A 22,117-nucleotide genomic window follows, 5' to 3' on the forward strand; every position below is an offset into this window, starting at 1 on the left:
AAAAAAAAAAAAAAAAAAAGAAGAAAAAAAAAATCATGTGTGCATGCGCATTAAACAAATGTCTATTGATTTTTTTTTTTTTTATTTGAGCATTAACAACAAATTTTATATAAAAATTATGTTTTATTTAATTAAAAAAAAAAAAAATAATAATTATGGATATTTTTGCATAACATTTTTTCACTTAATACTTTTTAAGTGTGAACATAAATATATAATATTATTGTTATTATTACTTGTCTTATATGAATGAAAACTTTATTAAAAACGTCCTTCTTATTATGTAATTTGTTTTCTAATAGAGAAATAATATTCCATGAAAAACTTGATAAATACATATATTTTTTATATGTACTGTCTTCAAAAATTTTTTCATTTTCTACAAAATCTCTACAAAAATAAAAAAAAAAAATTAAATTTTTATAAAAATAAAATACACTGGTAATTTAAAAGAAAATTTTTAATGATGTATTTAAAAAAAAAAAAAAAAAATCCTAATTATTTTAAAAATTTATTTTACAATATATACATATATATATGTACCTTTTTTTAGCTAAAGATGCTATTTTATATAATGGCATTATGACATTACTAATTATACCATTTTCAGAATTCCATAATTCTTCTGGAAAATCATTAATTATATTTTTATAAGTATTTAAAATAGTTAATATTCTTGTGAATGAATTTTTTTTATTTTTTAAATGTAAATTTATTGCTCGTGATAGTGTGACTATAATTAAAAAAAATTTGCTATATGATAATATTTCTTTAGTTATTTTAATATTTTCTCTAATTGTATTTTGGTTATCATTTTGATAATTACACATATTTGTTGTTGTTTCTATATTTTCTGTATTGTGTAAAATGATATTCACTTTTTTATATTCCTCATCATCACTTGAGTCATATATTTCATTATTTTCATGTTTTGAAGAAACGATATGGTTTTGTAATAAAGATGTTTTTAACAAGTTATCTTCAACTTTACTTTTCTCTTGATTTTCATATAATTCAGTATTATTTACTTCATTACTCATTTTTATTGAATGATGTAATTTTATAGAATTTTGAAATATACATTTATTATTTCCATTATTTTGATCCTCTTCATATCCATTAGTTATCCACGGATGATAAATTAAAATTTTGCATATTTCTGAAAGTAAAAAGCTTACTTCCTTATAATATATGTAAAAATGTTCAAGAAAAAAAGAATTTAAAAGTAATGATAAAAGTTTTTTAATAATTACATTAATAATAAATTTCGTGGAAGAAAATAATTTAACTAGTAATAATGGAAAAAATGCAAATTTCATTTTCTTATTAATATAATTCAAAACTATTTTTATTGATATAATTTGTATATAAGGATTTTTATTAAAAAGCCCATTTTCAAATATTAATATCCAAAAATATAAAAAATATAAAATTAGCTTTTCGTAATTTTTATAATCATTTATTAATTTATCGTTTTCATTTTTTTCTTCATTACATTTTATGTTATTCTTTTCAGAAATATTTTCATTACATATATTTCTTCCATTTATACAAATTTTTTTAGAATATGTTATTTGATTAATTTTAAAAAAAAATGATTTGTACTTTTCGTGAACATACTTTTCATGTAATAATTTTTCTATTAAATTAATATCCATATAAGAAAAAATTTGTTCTAATGATTTATAAAATAAATATACAATATCCTTATTCATTTCTTTATATATATCATATTTACTACAGAAATATGTAATATTTTCAATGGAAGTAAATATATTAATTATGTTTTTATCTTCTTTCATAACAGTTTTTATATTTGAAAAATATTCATCAATTAAATGAGTCATTAATGATAAAAATAAGTCTTCTAACTGGTTCTGCATAAAAACAATCTTATCTTGTACAAAATCAAATTCGTTTTTATTGAGATTTTTTTTTTTTTTTTCTTCATTCATATTTTTCTTTTTACTTTTATTGTTACAATAATTTAATAATTCACATACAAAATGATTACGAATAGTGTCAAATTGATTTTTGGAATTTTCTTGAAAAGAAATATTTCCGTTTTCTCCATTATATTTTATATAATTTTTTTCTTCTACACAAATTTGAGTTATTTTATCTTTTATGTTTTTTTGATCATCTTTTGATATATACTGTTCATTTTTATTTGATATTTCATTTAGAATTATTTTATAATAAACAGGAATTTTATTATAAAAAAAGGAAGTAAATATAGGCAATAAATATAAGAATGAATATGCGAAAGAAGCTTTTGTGCTAAATGACAAATTATCTTTTAAAATTTTATATGAATTAAAAATATAATTTAAATCATTTACTTGTTGAAATAATAATGATATGAGGAATACATACATTTTTTTACATTTGAAATTATTCTCATTAGAAAAATTAGTTAACAAACTAGCAAAAGTAATGAAATAAAATTCTTCTTTTAGTAATTTCGCGTTAGTTCTATTTAAAAATATATATATAGTGTTTAAAATAGCAATCCTAGAATCTTCATTTTCATCATTTAAGTTATTTAATATGGCAAAAAATTTTTTCCTTTTTTCTTTTTTTGATAAAGGGAATTTCATCAAAAAATCAATATAAATCTGACCACATAAAAAAGATAATTTGAAGTTATGTGATTCTTCAATCATTATTATAAAAATTTGATCTATGCAACTATTGATTTTCAAAAAAATTGTCCCATCTTTAATAATATTATTTATATCTTCTCGTAATATACAATTTTTGAATAATGTTAACAACTCCCATACATGATTTTTACTATCTAGAAGTAATGATATTTGATTTATTAAACAATATCTTAATGAACATGTATATTCTTCGTTTAACTCATTATCCTTATCATTATAGCATTCAGAAAGTACATTTTCATCTAATAAATAATTTAATTTTTTTTGTCGTTTAAGATTTTTTATTTTATTTTCATCACTACTTTCTATTTTTCTCTTATTCTTTTGAATATTATTATTAGAATTATTACTAATATCATTTAAAACATCTGAATTTAACCAAGACATAATATCACTTTTATTATTATTTTTTATTAAATAAATCATGGTGTCAATACATGATAAGATAAGTTTGTCGAATTCTTTACTATAATAGTTAGGAATATTTTTTAATATATCAATAGATGACAAAATAACTAATTTACCAAAATTCTTAAAATCAGCATATTTTTTTCCTTTTAAATTTTTAATACATTTAGAAGATAAAATAAATACATCTCCTTTACCATAACAAAAACAATAAACAAGTAATGGTTCAATTACATGAACAAAATCAATAAAGCGTGAACATTCATCTTTTTTTTTTGATTCAATTTTATCTATTAATGCGACTGCATCCTTTTTACCTAAATTGTTATTAGATGTATCTTCTGATTTTTTAATATTTGCAGTTTTTAGAATTGAATTTTCATTTATTTCTTTTTTGTTATAATTTGATAAATCATTTATATTTTTATTAATTTTGCTATGACTTATTTGATAATTTGTATTATTTAAATTTTCATCTATGTTTGATGAAGGAACATCTGATTTATCTTTTTCTTTAAAGAAAAATTCATTTGATTTTTTAATTATGAATAGTAATAACTTTAAAGACATTCTGGCTAAAACTTCTCCATGTACTTTGAAATCATATTTTTTTGTTTTGTTAATTGAATCATATATATTTTTTTCTTGAAATGACCCTTCTATTATATTCAAGTTACTTTTTTTTTGAGGATATTCAATAAATTTATACTCATAATTATAACCCAAATATTTTTGTTGTGAACTTTTTATGGAAATAAAAAATTGCAAGTTTTTTTTAAAACTATTAAAATTATTTACATTATTTAACATTTCATACTTATATAATAGCAAATCTGAATTTTTCATAACAGCAAGTAAATTTTCATATGTATCTCCTTTAAAAAAATAAACAGATTTTATCAATAGCTTGTAAATGATGTTTAACATAAAGTTGGAAGTTAAATTTTTATTTTCCTTTATACCTTTTATAAAATCATTAAAATAAGACGCAATTATAAATATATATTTTTTCTTAAATATAAAATTTTTATCTACTTCATTATTTGCAAAAGATTCACCACTAAATAAGCTCTCTAAAAATGTTAAAATATTATTTTCTATACATTGTTCTGATACTATATTTGTTAATAGTTTTATTATATTACTTCCATATGTTTTTTTGCTTTCTTTTGTTTTTCTTTTAATTTTTTTTTTATTAACATCTTCTGTGTTTTTCTCTATTTCATTTATTATTTCTAGTTTAATCATATTAAAAATGTTTGAACAAAAATCATCATATTGATTTTTTTCTTCCATTCTTATTTTTTTCCCTTTACTATTGTGATCTAGATTATTTTGTTCATTTTTTTTTAAGTTACTTTCGTTTATTATATTAAAGTTAATTTTTAAATAATTTCTATCCAAAAATTTTTCTTTTTCATAAAGTACAGATTCTAATATAGAGTTAACAGTGCATAAAAATATAGGAATATGATACCCTTTTGTTAAATAATCAGACATTTGCTTTATAATTAAATCAAAGTAATTCAAACCGAGATACATGGATATAAAACATAATGTTTTTTTTGATTCGCTTCTTATAATATTTAATTTGGATGACAAACAGTAGCATAATTTATTTATAATTTTATGTAATTCTTTTTGAAAATTATAATTCATTTTATTTAATATAACTAAATAGGATAGTATAATGTCTGGTTTTGCCACTACATCTTTATTGCTAGAATCAACAACTAAATCATTTATGTAATTTTTTTTTTTTTTTTTTTCATGTATCAACCTTCTATCAAACATTAAATATTTTAACTGAGGAAGTATATTTTGAATAAATTTATCGCAAAATAAATTATATCTTTTTTTTTCATTAATTTTTTTGGTATTATTTTCTTCATTCAAATTTTGTGCTTTACATAATTCTCGCTTTTTTTCTCCATCATTTTCTATATTACCGTTTATATTACTTAAATTTTTATCCATAATTCTTTCATCTTCATTTTTAATATCTCCTATTTCATTACAATTTTTTGTTTTTTCACTCTCGTTTATAACTTGTAGAGAAGTTACATCATATTCATTTTCTAGTTCTTGAAATTCTTTAAAATTATATTTCCTCACTATGTGACTAATGGTTTTTTCAATGTATAATTTATTGAATGAATTTTTTTTTAATTCCAACAGTAATAATGTTAATAAATTGTAAATAGTTTTTATATATACTTTTTCAGCACACATTCCCAGTAATTTTATACTACTCAAACTAAGAATTTTATCATATGTTTCTTTTTTAGAATTTGTTTGAAGAATATAATTTAAAGATAATGGAATTACTATTTTGTGTATTGTATAGAATGATAAGCGAGGTATAATGGTAGTTAATTTTTTAATACCCTCAGAATTATTTTCAGATTTTAAGTCTATTATATTTTCAATTATTGTATTAACCTTATGATTTATTTTTTTTTTATTATTTGAATCATTTTGAACAACCATATTATCATATAAATCGTAAAATAGTAACTTTTCTAGAATTTTAATATTAGTCATGTCTTCCTTCTTATTACTGTAACGTTCCATCTCATTTTCTCTTTTTAATGTGTTAAAACTAAATGAGTTTATGTTTTCATTTAATAAATTATTTTTAATATGAGAATATTTTATATCATTTAAAAATGTATCGATATTTAAAGATTTTAATATTTTTATATATGGGCATATATTTTTTGAAGAAATAAGTGTTATCTGAAGAGAGTTCTTTGTAAAATCATTTATATTTCTTTTTAATGCATTTAATGCTTTGGGTATTATTATATTAATAACAAAATGAATATAAATTTTAATTTCAATTATCATATTATCATACCTCTTTTTTTTTTCATAACATTCCAATAAATATTTTAATAATTCGGTAAAAAATAAAATAAAGTGAATTGATTTATCTCTTACCATCTCATTTGTTTGTTCATTAAATATAAGAAATAAACAATGTCTTATTAATATTTCGAGAAATATTTTATTACTATTTAAAAATAAATACTCAAATGTAAGCTTCTTGTATTTCTTTTCAATATCTTTACAATCTCTTTTATATACTAATTTTGAATAATATAATTTATCCTTATCACTTTTATTAGTAATTCCATTTTCCCTTGCATGTTCACCATTATTTTGTGTATAACTAATTATGTTAGAAGATAATTTAATATTACAAAGATCAAGCAGTATCAAAAATTGAATATCAGAATCATATTCTTGATAAGGACTTTTTGTATTGAAAATATTTAGACTATAGAATATTTGGGCTATTTGAAGAAAAGAATAATACTTATTTTTTTTGATTTTTTCAGTTTTTAATGGTATTTTTATTATGTGCTTTAAAACATTCTTAGAATTATAATTTAACTCACTGGTTCTCTTCAAAAATAAACTAACATTTCTTTTAAAAATTTCTAGATATTTTTTAATATTTCTTATTTTTAAAAAAATACAACCAATTATAATTAAGAGATTACCAACTAGAGTTCTGCAGCTTAAATCATAGCATCTTTGAATAATTTCATATAACATTATTTTTAATTTTAAGCAAATATGATATTTACGTGAACTATAATAAAAATAAGATGAACAGTGCAGGTCCTTATTTGTTATTTTTTTTTCCTTTATTTTCATTTTTGATAATAGATCATTTTCGGTAAATGAATTTCTGTTACAAGAAAAGTTAAAGATTTTTTTTTTTCTTTTAATCATAGAGTATTCATTTTTTGATATATTAATAATTAATTTTGTAATAGCAATTAGTATTAATTTTATTTTATTAATATAATCAATATTTTTACAATGTAGAGACTTCCTATTCATTAATACAAAAGTAATTATTAAATTAATAATATGAATATTATTTATTTGATTCTTGTTAATAGATGATAATTCAATTAAGATATGGAGTTCCTTATTATTAATAATTTTTATTTCGTTCATTTTTTTTTTATTTAAAATTATATTGTTTCTTTTATTCAAAAAAAGTTTATATCTTCTAAAAATTACTTTCTTAATGCATGATACAATATCAGAAATATAAGGTTTTAATATTTTTATTCCATTTGAAAAGCGTGATTCACAATTTTTTTCTTCATTTGATAACATAAGTTGTATATTGTTTTTATAGTTTAAATCATAATTTTTTTTATGAGTTTTTCTTTTAAATAGTTCATCGTCATCATCATAGCCACATAAACGCAAAATAATATTAAAAACCTTATCAATCATATTATCCCAATCGTTATCACTTAACTTGTTAGTAATCTTTTTGTTATTTATAACTTTAATTAGCACTAAGATGGAATTAGGTATAACAGTATTATAAAAATCATAATAAGCTTCATTTTTACACCAAATATTAAATAAAATATTTAAGAATAAATTTTTTTTTCCTATACTTTTTATATTTTTGTAAAATAAAAATGTAAAAAAATTTTTAGCTTTATGTAAATTATATTTCACATTTTCATAATTAAGCATAATGAATTGAATACTTTCAATGCATTTTTTATGTATATTTCTCAAATATTTGTCTTTTGTATTTAATTCAATAATTTTCATATTGGTTAAAGAACTGTTCTGAATTATTTTTGAATTATTATCATTATCCCATATTTTTACTTCATCTAAAATGACAGCATGGTTATTATTTTTCCTATCATACAATGATAAATTGTCTTCAAAATTATCATAATTATATTTGTTTTTGTCATCCATATGCCTAATTGTTAAAAATAATTTTTTCAATTTTAATTTTTTTTTTAAATAATAATAGCTATTAATATAGTAAGATATTGTAATAAAAATATGAAAGAAGAGTTCAAAATAGGAACTTAATTTATATTTCATAATTTTTAGCACTTCTATTAATAAATTAAAATTTTTTTTGAAAACAAAATTTTTAAATAATGCATCCTTTTTTATTTCAATTATAAAGTCATTATAACACCAATAAGAATGATTAAAAATATCTTCATAGAAAAAAATATTTTCATTACCATTGTCACTTTTTATGCTAATATTTTTTATATCATAAAAGAAATTCCAATTATTACAAAAATTATTTTGGCCTTCATTTAAAAATTTGATTAAAACTTCTTCTTTATCTCCATATTTCAGTAAATTATTATAATCAATTTTGTTCTTGTAAATATTTACAAATGAATATATAGAAGATAAAAAAATATAACAATAATTATTACAAGAAATGCTAGATAAATAAAAAATTATATTTCTCTTTAATTTATAACTTCCCTTTTTCATTTCATTTTTTAATAAACAAAAAATTATTTTAATTAACAGAGGTGTAATAAAATTAGTATCTTCTTCTTTTATATTTAATAGTAGCTTAGTAAAATTGATATTTTTTTCTGATAATATTTCTTCAATATCATTTTTATAATTATTCAATTTTTCATTATATGAGCATAAAATATTAATAAATTTTATAATATTTGGAGTTCTTAAAATATGCATATTATATATAAATTTACTTATAAATAATTTAATTGATAATTTAATTTGATCAATTAGATATGAACTAGATTTAGTATTCTGTAAATTTTTTTTCTTATGTATGTTACTTTTATAATTAATAAATAAATTATTCATATTATTAGCAATATCAAATAATGCATTAATCAATTTATAATATTTTAATTTATATATATAATTGTTACACTTAGTATTTATATATGAGACAATCCATGTAAAAATATTTAATATTCTAATTTTAAAAGTTTCATTAACGGTATTTATGAAGGGAACTATTAATAAATCAAATGTACTTAAAATATTTTGTAGAGAATTTTCTATATCTAATTCTTCGACTGTTAGAAAAATTAAACTACTGTTTTCCTTCATATTTAAATAATACTGTAATTTTTCTTCATACTTCTTTATATTAAATATAACAATATTTTTTAAATTATTATTTTCAACTAATATTTTACTTGTAATATCATAACTACTTTTAGTATTAATAATATTATCATTATTATTATTTTCATTTAAACCTTCTCTTAAAAAATTATATCTATTTATATTTTCAATAATTGATTCATTATCACAGAGGTTGTTAATATGTAAATTGTCTATTTTATTTTTATTTTCAAAATTATGAGTAATATCATTTTCATAACTATTATATTTTAATAATTCGTTATTTTGTTTTTCTTTTTTTCCTATTAACTCTTCAATTATTTGTAATTTCTTTTTACTAACTTTAAATATATTATTTAATATATAAAAGTAATATTCCGAATAATAATCATCTTTTTCATCTTTTTTTTTTTCGATATTGTAACTCAAAAAAAATTTCTTTAAAGAAGAAATAATAGATTTAGGTATAGTAATTAAACTAACACTTAATAACATAATTAACTCATTAATACATATTTTTGTAGTAATTTTAAATAAATATTCATTTAAAAAATTAAAATTTTTTAATTCATCAAAATAATTTATTATATCCATTATTTTTGAATTATATATTTTTTCATAGGTTGGTAAATATCGTTCATTTTCTAAATATATCAAACAATCAAAAACATATAATACTTTTTCATATAGTCTATTTATACATATATTATTGTCATCTAAATTACTTCTATTTGATTTCAATTCTACATATATATATATTAGTAACCTTATTAACTGTAGCAATTCTTTTCTGTTTATCGTATGGTAAAATATCATAAATTTTTTTAAAATCTTTAAATATAAAAATATTTCATTTGTTTTATCTTTGAAGTAATTAAACTCATATAAATTTGTTATTATATTTCGAAATTTTTTTAAAAAATTTACAAAATAAATTTCCTGTTTTCCCCATTTATTTAAAAAATTTATTAGAAATGTACTGTTAATTGAAAGTATATTATCATCTATATTATTACTTGCATTTACTGAAATTATTACAATATTAATTATATCAAGTATAATACTATTTATATATATTTTAATTTCGCAATATCTGTTATCTATATAATGACTTAATAAAAAGCTGCTTTGTTTTAATTTTTCAAGATTTTCACATATGCTGTAAAGTTCTAAAAAATAATTTTCTTTATTACCTTTTGTATAAATAGAAAAATTCTTATTTATTTCTGCTAATAAATTAACAAAAGCAAATAAATATAGTATTACTAATCTTACATAAATAAGTTTATCTTTGTTCAATGTATTTTTTATATTTGTATCAATCTCAGAATTTATATTTTCGTTAATGTTTTTTAATATTAAATTCAATCCTTTTATTTGATCATATATAAATATAAATAAATTTTCGAAATCCTTATCTACATCTATTAATAAAGAACTATCATTATAATTATAAATATTCGTAAAATTATTATTTTCTTTTTTATTATCATTATTATTATATTTTTTATTAACTTCATAGTATTCCTTTTCTTTAACAATATTGATATTCTTATTATTACTGTTTTCTTGTATATTTTTTATAAGATCGTGAAAAATGAATAATTTGCATAAATAGACGTTATTTAAGAAGTCATCAATTTCTTTTTGACATTTTGTTTTTTCAAAATTGTCTTCTAATATATCTATATCTAAAATGTGTACCTTATTTTTGTCTTCCAAGTTGCTTTGTTTATCTGAAAATGTGATTGCATTAGTTACATATCGTTCTTTCTGACAAATATATGTGTTAATATATTCATGATCCATTACTATGTTAGTTAATAAAAATTTGAAAAAAATTTGATAACATATATCATTATTGCTTACATTTTTTTTGTTTAAAAGTTCATCTATTTTAAGAATAAAAAAACATAATAAATATTTATAAAAAATATTGTTGCTATTTTTATCTTCCTTTAAAATAAGCATAAAATTTTCAACAAGCGAAATATAAATATTTCTCATATTTTCATTGTAATTTGAATAATAATTTAATAAAAAAAAAGCATGATCATATAAATTCCATATATAAAAAAAACTCACATAATTTAATTTTAAACTATTTAAGTTTTGAGCATATTTACTTAGTTCATTTAAAGATGTTTCTATTATTATATTTTTCTTTTCATTATTTTTTTCTAACCATATACTTAGTATTTTTTTTAAAAAAAAATTTGTAGATACATAAAATTTATCTTTAATAAAAATTATACTGTCTTGAAAATTAGAAAAATTTGTATCTTTATTTACTTCACTTTTTGTATCGTTTAATTTTGTGTTACAATCTAACATATCATTCTTTACTTCATTACTTTTTTGATTGCATATATGAAAATGATCATTATAAATTGAATAAATAATTTTTCCTGCATTATTTAAAGTAATATTTTTAAAATCATTTCCAAGATTTTCTCTTGTGACCGAATTTAAATTATCTACATCTTTAAAAGAAAATAATATATCATTATAATATTTATTAAATAATGATAAATAACTTTTTAGAATAAACGTTAGAAAAATTTCTATAAATTCAAACGTTCCTTTTTTAATAAAATTATATAGTTCTATAAAAAAGGAAAAAATTGATTTTTCTATAAAATAAAAGTCATTGATATCTATATGTTCATAATAATTATTTGTTTCATCACAATAATATGTTTCTTTTAAAAAAATTGCATAAATTATATATTTTAGAAAAGATAATGTTCTCTTGGATAATTTTTCGTTGTCTACTTTTAAAGCTTCTAGCATCAAAAGGCTAACTGTTTCTGAATAATCTCTTAATTTATTTTTTTTTACAAAATTGAAGAAAGAATATATTTTATGAAAACATAATATAAGATCATGCAATGATAATTTTCTTAACAAATAGGAAAAACTATCGGCAATAAAAATTTTTATTATGTTATTACGATGGCATAATAAAGGTAAGGATAATTTTAAATATTTTTCAATATTCTTAATAATTATTTTATTCATAATACGAAATATATTCGCATAAGTATTAAATATTTCTTCCAATAAGTCAAGTTTATTAAAATTTATTTTATCATATAAAATTTTCAATATTTGTTCCATATACTTTTTACTTTCATCTTTTAAATCCTTTATTAATATAACCAATAATTTATAGAAATAACATTCATCAGTTTCAATTTTAGTATTCTTTATATATTTTAAGAGAGTGATGAAAATCTTATCTTTGTTTAGCAAAATTACCATTAAATTTTTTGAATATTTTAATAGTTCATTGCAACATTTTTTAAAATCGTTGTTGTAGCAATTTTTTGGGTATTCGCATAAAGCTATATAAAAATTAGTTTTTTTCAAATCTAAAAAAAAAATAAAATAAAATAAAATAAAATGAGAATTTAAAAAAAAAAAAAAAAAAAAAATGAAATTATAATTATCTATGTACATGTAATACTAGATATATTAAAATAAATAAACACAATGGAATAAAAAAATATTTCAAAATGTACAAAAATGAAATTATATGTATTATTTTTCATACCTTCTATATTATCTGATTCATTATTAATTTTATATGAATTTAAATAAACATCGTATTTATTATCATTTAATAAATTATGTACCTCCAACTTTTCTTTTTCATTAATTTCTTTTATTCTATCATAAAAAGAAACAAAATGTCCTTTCTTTTTTTTATTTTTTAATTTTAACTTAATTTTTTTTAATGATTTCTTCATTTTTTTTTTTTCTTTTTTATTTCTTTTTATAATAAAATTGATAATATTTTGTATACAATTAAAAATAAAAAAATTGACATACTATTATCCTATTATATATATATATATATATATATTTATAATTAATTAAAAGAAAAGATATTAATAAATATATAGATAAAGAAACATTCTGTTGATGATTAAAAATATTTAATTTATAAGAATAAATTAGGCTTGATTAAAAATTATTTATAAATGTTGATTTATGGATATAAAAATTTTCATATGTTTTAAAAAATATAAATATATAAAAAATCATATGTTTTTATTAAAAAAAAAAAAAAAAAAAAAAAAAAAGCAACACTTAAAATTTGAAAAAATAATTGAATCATAATTTTAAAAAAAATATAGATAAATTATTGTAATACAAATTAATGAAACATTTAAATATATCTACAAAAAAAAAAAAAAAAAAAAAATTTTAACAAGGAAAAATGAAAAATAAAATCCAAATATAGAATGATACCGTTATGCATATTATGCAATGTTAACAAATGTATATATATGAAACATTTTATTATAAATTATTTATATGTGATTTGAATAATAATAAAAAAAAAAAAAAAATATATATTTATGCTTATAAATATTTTTGAATTGAAAAAACATCTGAAAAAAAAAAAAATTATGTTTTTATTCTTATATTGTTATCTAAATATCTTTCATAGTATATCGTTAACAATTGTGCTAGTTTTCTTCTGGCATTTTTTTCGTAATGAATATTAAAATTATGTATATCATAAAAACCTTTTTGCTGAAACATTTGAATATCTAATCTACACTTTGTTATTTCCTTCATAAAAAAAAAAAATATATATATATATATATATATACTAAGTATTTAATATAATTTTAGCAATAATTTTAATAAAAAAAACAAATGTACTTTTTCAAGATCTTCTGTTGATAATTTCCTTAATTCTTTAGCTTTTACTTTTTTTTTATAACAGTTTAAACGATTTATATTTTTTTTATTGTTAATAATGCTTATTTTGTAATTTAAATATAATTCATATTTTCTTTTTGTTTTTACTCCTTTTATTAAATATGTATTACATAGAAAAAACATAATAAAACAGAAAAAAATGTTCATTTTTTTTCCCTCTTAATAATAAACTAAATTAAAAAAATTTAAATTACATCATAAAAATGTACAAATTAAAATTATGCCGTTTATTCTCTTTGAAAAAAAGAAAAAGTATGAGATAAACATTTTTTTATCAATGATAAAAAAAAAAAAAAATAAAAAAATGTAGAGTTAATAGTTTGTATGCCATGTGTACAATAAAAAAAAAAAAAAAAAAAAAAAAAAAAAAGAAAAAAGAAAAAAGAAAGAATTAAATTTTAATATAATTTAAAACTAGAGGGTTATAAGAGAAGAAAAAAAAATAAGTTTAACACATAAGAATTTTAATTAATATACAGAAAGATCCTCTAATTCTTGGTTATTTATCTTTAATTTAGAAATTCCTTAAAATTATGAATAGTATGAATTACAAAAATTTATTTTATAATAATATATTTAATCTAGTAAGTTTCTTTTTTTATTTAAAATATTAATAAATTATAAAAAAACTTCATTTTTAATATTCATATAAAATTTATTTTTTATGTTTTTATTATCATTTGATTATATCACTATATTCATTTTTTTTTTTTTTTTTTTTTTTTTATATGAGAAGAAAAATAATAGATTTTTGCTAATTAATAACAAATTTTTTGTAAATGTAAAGAATTTAAAATATAACGATAGATTAAGAAAAAAATATGACTTTTTTTATTCCATAAAAAGAGGTTTTTCTATATTAACTTGTGATGAAATAGATGAAATGTGTAATAAGAAATGTATAAAAAATAAAATAGTACATAAAAGTAGGGTTATGCCTAAAAATATATCATATAATAAGAAAGATAGAGATATGTATAATGATAAAATTTTTGATTTACTAATTGAATTAAAAAATAAAAGAAATAGGGATATTGTAAAACTTAAAAAAATAATTACCTATGTTTTTAAAAACATAACATATTATAATTTAAAAGATATAACGAGAATTTTATATTGTATATATTTTTTTAGCATTATTTTAAAAAAGGAAGATATATATAGATTAATAGAAAGACTTAAATTATTAACATTTAATAATAAAGAAGATAGTCTTGATGAATTAACTTTGAATTTGTTAAGAATAAGAATACCCAGAGAAAATATAGATGAGAAACTAATATATATTTTAAATAATTTTTTAAATAATTTGTTACTCAAAATATTATCTTATAATAATTTTAATGATTATTTTATAAAGGAGATACAATTAATATATCTTCATGATTTTTCATCATGGATTAACAAAAAGTATTTAAATATATCAGTTAAAACCTTTTTACAATCTTATAGAAATTATTTAGTAAATCAAAATAAAAATTTAGATTATCTTTTTATAAATGAAGTTATAAATATTTTAACGGATTTAAATTGTATTATAAATAATTTAGTAATGTATAATTATACTATACCTATTTATATAAAAAATTTTAATTTAATAATTGAATGTATATCAGAGAAAAATACATTTTTGGATTCATTACTCATTACTCCATATTTTTTACAAAGATACAATTTATTTAAAAAGTTAAATTATAAAGTTCTACTTTTGTATAAACAGTTACTACCACAAAATCAAGAAGAAAAAATAGCTTTTATTAAAAATTCCATATATGATATTATTAAATAATCTTTATTTATTTAATTCCTTTTTTAAAATATAAATTATAATAATATTTTAATTTTATTATATATCATAAAAATTATGTGCATATTCTTTGTCTTTTTTTTTTTTTTTTTTTTTTTTTTATAAGCTTAATTTATTTCAAAAATGTATACATATATATATATGTGTGTTTGTATTTGTATTAATAGAATTAAATTATTTAAAACATCTGTAAATTAGTTAATTATTATTTTATATTTATTTATCTATTTTATTTATTATTTTTTTTTTTTTTTTTTTTTTTTGTTGTTGTATTATTAAAGTTTTTAATAAGTTTTTATATATTAGACATTTACTGCACTTTGTAATTATTATTATTTATTTATTTGGTAAATTTTATTTATATTTATATAATACTTTATACATTATATTTATCTTTAATTATATTTTATTTAATTTTTTTTTTTTTTTTTGTAAATTAAATTTTTATATAATGATAAAATCTGACAAAAAAAAAAGTGAACAAGCAAAAATAGAAAACAATAAAACAAAATTTAAATATAAAAATGAATACAAATATGTGGATGCAACGAATGTATTAAAAAATATTTTTCTAAAAGATAAAAAGAAGGAACAATCTTTAAAAAGATCAGTACCTCACAAAAAGATTATTTTAAATAAAAAATTAAATGATTTTATTAATAGTAAAAAAAGCTTGAAATTAGATGTGATAGCAAAAAAAGATAAAACAATTAATTTATCACATAAAGAAAAGAAAAACTTAAAAAAAGAAAATGAATTAAAGAATGAAAATTGTAATAAATATAGTATAGATAAAACATGTTATTCTAATAAAAACAAAAAAATAGATATTCCTTTGAATCTAATTAAAAATGATTCTAAAAAAAAAAGTATTAACTTTCCTATTGCTCCTATTAGAAAAAAAAAAATATATTCTTCTTCTGAAAGCTCTGTGAATGAAAAAACAAGAAAGGAAATAAAAAAGAAAAATATTGAAGAAGAAGAAGAGGAAGAAGAAATAGGAGAAGTAGAAGAAGAAGAAATAGAAGTAGAAGAAGAAGAAGAAATAGAAGTAGAAGAAGAAGAAATAGAAGTAGAAGAAGAAGAAGAAGAAATAGAGGAAGAAGAAGAAATAGAGGAAGAAGAAGAAATAGAGGAAGAAGAAGAAAAAGGAATAGAGGAGGAAGAAGAAGAAGAAATAGAGGAAGAAGAAGAAGAAGGAATAGAGGAGGAAGAAGAAGAAATAGAGGAAGCAGAAGAAAAAATAGAAGAAGAAGAAGAGGAAATAGAAGTAGAAGAAGAAGAGGAAATAGAAGTAGAAGAAGAAGAGGAAATAGAATTAGAAGAAGAAGAGGAAATAGAAGTAGAAGAAGAAAAAATAGAAGAAGATGAAGAGGAAATAGGAGAAGAAAAAATAGAAGAAGAAGAAGAGGAAATAGGAGAAGAAGAAAAAGAGGAAATAGAAGTAGAAGAAGAAATAAAAGAACATGAAGTAATAGAAGAAGGAGAAATAAAAGAAGATGAAGAAATAGAAGAAATAGAAGAAGATGAAGAAATAAAAGAAGAAAAAATAGTAGAAGAAGAAGAAGAAGAAATAAAAGAAGATGAAGAAATAGAAGATGAAAAAATAAAAGAAGAAAATAAAGAAAACGGAGAGAAACAAATAATTAAAGAAAAAAAACATAGTAGTTTCAATCCATATATATTAACTAAAAGTTTGAGTAATGAATTAAAGAATACTAACAAAAAAGTTAAAAATTCGAAAACAGAAAATATTGTTCTCTCAAATAGTTTAAATAGAGTAAAAATGAAAGATGAAGAAAAAGAAAAAGAGTTAAAAGAAAAATTCCTATTTTTGAGTGAAATTATAAAAGAAAAAAATTTAGAATATTTGGAATTAATAAATGAAATTATGACATATTTAATAGAATATGAAAATTTTTATAACATTGTTAAAATTTTTTTAAAGCAATATTTTTCCTTTAATAAAAATGATACAAATTATAATTTGTATGATTATAAAAAGATAGGAAATACTTATGAAAATACAATAACATATGGTAAAAATAATAAAAAAACAGAAAATTACAATTATGAATTCGATGAGATTATTAAAAAATGTACGAATAAATTAAATAGTGAAGAAAAATCTTTAAAGAATAGTGATGATAAATGTATTGGTTTTTTTAAAGAAAACGATAAAATACAAAATAGAGATGAAAAAAATGTGAATTCAAATGATAAATATAGATATAACAAATGTACAGAAAGACAACTAAATGATAATAAAAGTGAAATAGATAAAAATAAGTGTAAAACTAAAATAAATGAAGAATATTTCAAGTACAAAAGTGGTAAAGATGATGAAGAAAGTAAGAATGATAAAGAAGATAAGAGTAATGAGGATGATGTAGAAAATAGAAGTGATGAAGATGATAAAGAAAGAAAGATTGATAAAGGTGATATAGAAAGTAAAAGTCATGTAAATGATAAAAAATGTAAAAGTGATCTAGATGAGGTAGAAATTGGGAGTTACGAAAAAGATAAAGAAAGTAAAAGTGGTAATGATAATAAAGAAAATATGAGAGATAAGGAAGATAAAGAAAATAAAAGTAATGAAGATGATAAAGAAAGCAAAAGTGATGAAGAAGATAAAGAAGATAAAAATAAAGGAGAAGATAAAGAAAATAAAAGTGATGAAGAAGATAAAGAAAGTAATAGTGATGAGGAAGATAATGAAAGTATAAGTGATGAGGAAGATAAAGAAAGTAAAAGTGATGAGGAAGATAAAGAAAGTGAAAGTGATGAAGAAAATAAAGAAAATAAAAGTGATGAAGAAAATAAAGAAAGTGAAAGTGATGAAGAAAATAAAGAAAATAAAAGTGATGAAGATGATAAAGAAAATAAAAGTAATGAAGATGATAAAGAAAATAAAAGTGATGAAGATGATATAGAAAGCAAAAGTAATGAAGATGATAAAGAAAGTAAAAGTGATGAAGAAGATAATGAAAGTATAAGTGATGAAGAAAATAAAGAAAGTGAAAGTGATAAAGAAAATAAAGGTAATGAAGATGATAAAGAAGATAAAAATAAAGGAGAAGATAAAGAAAGTAATAGTGATGAGGAAGATAATGAAAGTATAGGTGATGAGGAAGATAAAGAAAGTGAAAGTGATGAAGAAAATAAAGAAAATAAAAGTAATGAAGATGATAAAGAAAGCAAAAGTGATGAAGATGATAAAGAAAGTGAAAGTAATGAAGATGATAAAGAAAGTGAAAGTGGTGAGGAAGATAAAGAAAGTAAGAGTGATGAGAATGATAAAGAAAATAAAGTTGATGAAGAAGATAAAAAAGGCAAAAATGATGAAAATGATGTAGAAAGTAATAGTGATGAAGATGATACAGAAAGTAATAGTGATGAGGAAGATAATGAAAGTAAAAGTGATGAAGATGATGAAGAAACTGATGGAAGTAAAAGTGAAATCGAAAATTGATAAAAATAACTAAAAAAAAGAAAAGGGATTAAATCCTATAATGGAATTATTGAATGTATTAAAAAAACACAACATTAAAATGGGAAAAAAGTTAGTAATTAATAATCGTTAATTTTATCAAACTAAGACAAATATTTGAAGAAAATATTAAAAATAAAAAAAAGTGAATTATACATAACATACAAAGAAAAAATGATAAATAATGTATACAGAAAAATAAATATTTCTAAATATCTTGCATATAAAACTAGCTGAATTATTAATTAGAAGTAACTAAATAGATAAAGAATTGCTCATTATTTAATATTTCTAGTTTTTTATTTTTTAAAATTTTTATTATATAAATATAAAATAAAAGATTATATTTGTATTTTAACACTTGATAAAAAAAATTTTCTTTTTTTCCTTTTTTTTTTTGTCATTACGTACATAAGATTTATAATAGGAAAGTAGATATATTTTTATTTTCTTTCTTGTGTTATTAGTAAAATTCTGAATATATAATTTTGAAATATAATATATATTAATTGAATATTTGTTAAAACATTTTCCCATCTTATATAGAATAATTAAATTTTTTTTTTTTTTTGAATGGCTTTTTTTTTTATAATAATAAAAATTTTTAGTGTATATACATTTCTGTCTGGTATTCATATTTTAATAATATTCCTTTTGATTTATTAATGTAATTTTTTTATATAATTATTTGTTTTTTCATAATACTTTTTTTTTTTTTCTATTGATATTTTTTTTTATACGAATAAACTCTTAATATTAGAATATTCTTTATTAGAATATAAAACAATAAAAAATAAAAAGAAAAAAGTATAGCATATAATTTTTATGTCTTTTTACTAAATAAAATATAACATTAAAAAAAAAAAAAAAAAAAATGTTTAAATTAAACTTTCTTTTTCTTTTTGTTATATTGGTTGTTTGTATTATTCAGTTAATTTTATCTGATGAAGTACATTAGAAAACAAAAAAGAAAAAAAGGAAATGTAAATTTCTTTATTTAGATATACACAATTATCTATTTCATTTATTATTTTTATTAGCAAAACTTAGGGTGGCCAATAGACTTTGAATATAATTCGAAATCATTACCATCAATAGAAGTTAAATTAACTGCACCAGAAAATGTAAAAATAAAAAAAAAAAAAATAAAATAAATAAATAAAAAATATAAAATATATATATATATATATATATACATATGAGATATAATAGTAAAAATATAGAATATTAGAAATTAAATGAAATATATATTATATTAAAATTGTAAAAATATAAATAATAAAAGAATAATTAATAGAAGTAGCAAAAAAGTGAGGTAATAAATATACATATTTTTTTTTCTTAGTAGATATAACTTTTTTAAATATTAGTATATTTTTTTTTTTAAAATTATCCAATTACTTTTTTAATATAGCCTTTACCACAAGTTGCTGCAGAGATTAAAATTTTAGAATCTTCTAGATTAAAACTAGAAGAAGTAAAAAAAAAAAAAAAAAAAAAAAAAAAAAAAAAAATATATATATATATATATATATTCAAAATAAATTAAAAAAATGATTTCAATTCTTAAAAATGTGTAGGGGATGATGCAAAAATTAGAAGATGAATATAATAAATCATTATCAATTTCTAAAATAAAAATAAAAGATACAGTTGAAAAATCTTTAAGTATTTTTAATGATCCTAATATGCTAGGTTCAGTTATTTCTAATTCAGTTAAAATGTTAAAAAAAGAAAATTTGAGAAAAATTAAAGAAATCGGAGATGAAAAAAATGATTTAAAAAAAAAGGAAAAGAATTATGAAGGAAAAAATGGACCTTTACCACCACCAGAACTTCGAGTCCACACTTCTTTTTTAGAGAAAAACTATTTAAACAAAACTATTCCTTCTGTAAAAATATCAGTACGTATATATATTGTTAAAAATAATAATAAAGAAAATTAAATATAATACTCAAAAATGTTATTAAAAAAGTTAATATAATAATAAAAAAAAAATTATTATTATAGAATTAGAGGATTATAACAAAATTTGAGAAATTTTTAATTTTGTAGTTATCTGAAATAAGTGAACCTGATGTATCTATAAAAGAAAAAATTGAAGAAATAGAACAATATAGAACAGATGAAGAAGTTATGGTTATGAATCTTTTATTTAAATTATAAAAAAAAAAAAAAAATTAGATAAAAACAAATATAAAAAAATGTCTTTTTTTTTTTTTTTTTTTTTCAAGATGTTTGAAACAGCTATATCTGAACTTAGCATTTTGACTGAAATAACAATTTTGGAACTAGAGAAACAAATACAGTTACAATTGAATCCATTTTTAGTTGATAAAAAAGTTATATCTATTAATGTTCTTTTTTATTATATATATTAGTTATATATATAAATATATATATATATATATATATTTTTTTAAATAGGTTGTTCATAGAACATTAGAAAAAGAACTGAAAGAACTTGAAAAAAGAGAAGAAACACAAAAAATAAAAGTATTTCATATATTTATCTATTATTTTAATAATTTTTAATAATATTTCAATGAAACATGATATTTATATTTATTTTTTTTTTTTAGGAAAATTTTCAAAATCAATCATCTTTTATAGAATATGAAGAGAATGAAGATACAGGAAACATTTTAAATGTTAAGATTAGTCAAACAGATAATAGGTAACTTGTATATATATATATATATATATATATATATATATATATATATATAAATGTGTAAAATAAATTTTTTTTTTTTTTTAAAAAGTTATCCCACGGTTGACGAACTAGTAATGCAAATGCAGAAAAAAAGAGATATTTCTGAAAAGTTAGAAAGACAAAAAATTCTAGAGTTACAAATGAAGTTATTAAAAGCACAGAGTGAGATGATAAAGGATGCTTTACATTTTTCTATTTCTAAAGTTATAGCTCAATATTCGCCAATAATAGAGACTCTTAAATTGCAAACGATGAAGATGTTCTAAATAGATATTAAAAAAAGAAAAAAATTTTTAATTATTGTAATTTTTTTGTTTTGTTTTGTATTTTTGTTTCTTTTTTTTTTTGTTCTTTTTTTTTGGTTCTTTTTTTTTTT

The 22,117-nt window shown here is 18.0% G+C and overlaps 5 protein-coding genes across 5 annotated transcripts; 3 read left to right on the forward strand and 2 right to left on the reverse strand.

Moving 5' to 3' along the window:
* Positions 1 to 236: 236 nt before the first annotated feature.
* Positions 237 to 12,742, reverse strand: PGAL8A_00314000 (conserved Plasmodium protein, unknown function; the record flags this gene model as incomplete). Its single annotated transcript, XM_028672153.1, has 3 exons — positions 237 to 390; positions 544 to 12,364; positions 12,547 to 12,742. Coding segments are annotated over 3 exons (12,171 nt in total), but the record flags the coding sequence as incomplete, so codon positions are not given.
* Positions 12,743 to 13,406: 664 nt separating this feature from the next.
* On the reverse strand, positions 13,407 to 13,850 carry PGAL8A_00314100 (apicoplast ribosomal protein L29 precursor, putative; the record flags this gene model as incomplete). The annotated part of the gene is made up of 2 exons (XM_028672155.1): positions 13,407 to 13,574; positions 13,668 to 13,850. The coding sequence occupies 2 exons, from the start codon at positions 13,848 to 13,850 to the stop codon at positions 13,407 to 13,409; spliced, it is 351 nt and encodes a 116-aa protein (XP_028528736.1).
* A 410-nt stretch (positions 13,851 to 14,260) lies between these two features.
* Positions 14,261 to 15,516, forward strand: PGAL8A_00314200 (conserved Plasmodium protein, unknown function; the record flags this gene model as incomplete). The annotated part of the gene is made up of 2 exons (XM_028672156.1): positions 14,261 to 14,311; positions 14,461 to 15,516. The coding sequence occupies 2 exons, from the start codon at positions 14,261 to 14,263 to the stop codon at positions 15,514 to 15,516; spliced, it is 1,107 nt and encodes a 368-aa protein (XP_028528737.1).
* A 469-nt stretch (positions 15,517 to 15,985) lies between these two features.
* PGAL8A_00314300 (conserved Plasmodium protein, unknown function) lies at positions 15,986 to 19,006 on the forward strand (the record flags this gene model as incomplete). The annotated part of the gene is made up of 1 exon (XM_028672157.1): positions 15,986 to 19,006. The coding sequence occupies one exon, from the start codon at positions 15,986 to 15,988 to the stop codon at positions 19,004 to 19,006; it is 3,021 nt and encodes a 1,006-aa protein (XP_028528738.1).
* An 892-nt stretch (positions 19,007 to 19,898) lies between these two features.
* Positions 19,899 to 22,007, forward strand: PGAL8A_00314400 (blood stage antigen 41-3 precursor, putative; the record flags this gene model as incomplete). Its single annotated transcript, XM_028672158.1, has 9 exons — positions 19,899 to 19,973; positions 20,065 to 20,148; positions 20,439 to 20,501; positions 20,605 to 20,928; positions 21,081 to 21,164; positions 21,260 to 21,367; positions 21,453 to 21,521; positions 21,608 to 21,702; positions 21,791 to 22,007. The coding sequence occupies 9 exons, from the start codon at positions 19,899 to 19,901 to the stop codon at positions 22,005 to 22,007; spliced, it is 1,119 nt and encodes a 372-aa protein (XP_028528739.1).
* Positions 22,008 to 22,117: the final 110 nt, after the last annotated feature.

The sequence above is a fragment of the Plasmodium gallinaceum genome (assembly GCF_900005855.1).
Source record: "Plasmodium gallinaceum strain 8A genome assembly, contig: PGAL8A_v1_87, whole genome shotgun sequence".
Classification (NCBI taxonomy): domain Eukaryota; phylum Apicomplexa; class Aconoidasida; order Haemosporida; family Plasmodiidae; genus Plasmodium; species Plasmodium gallinaceum.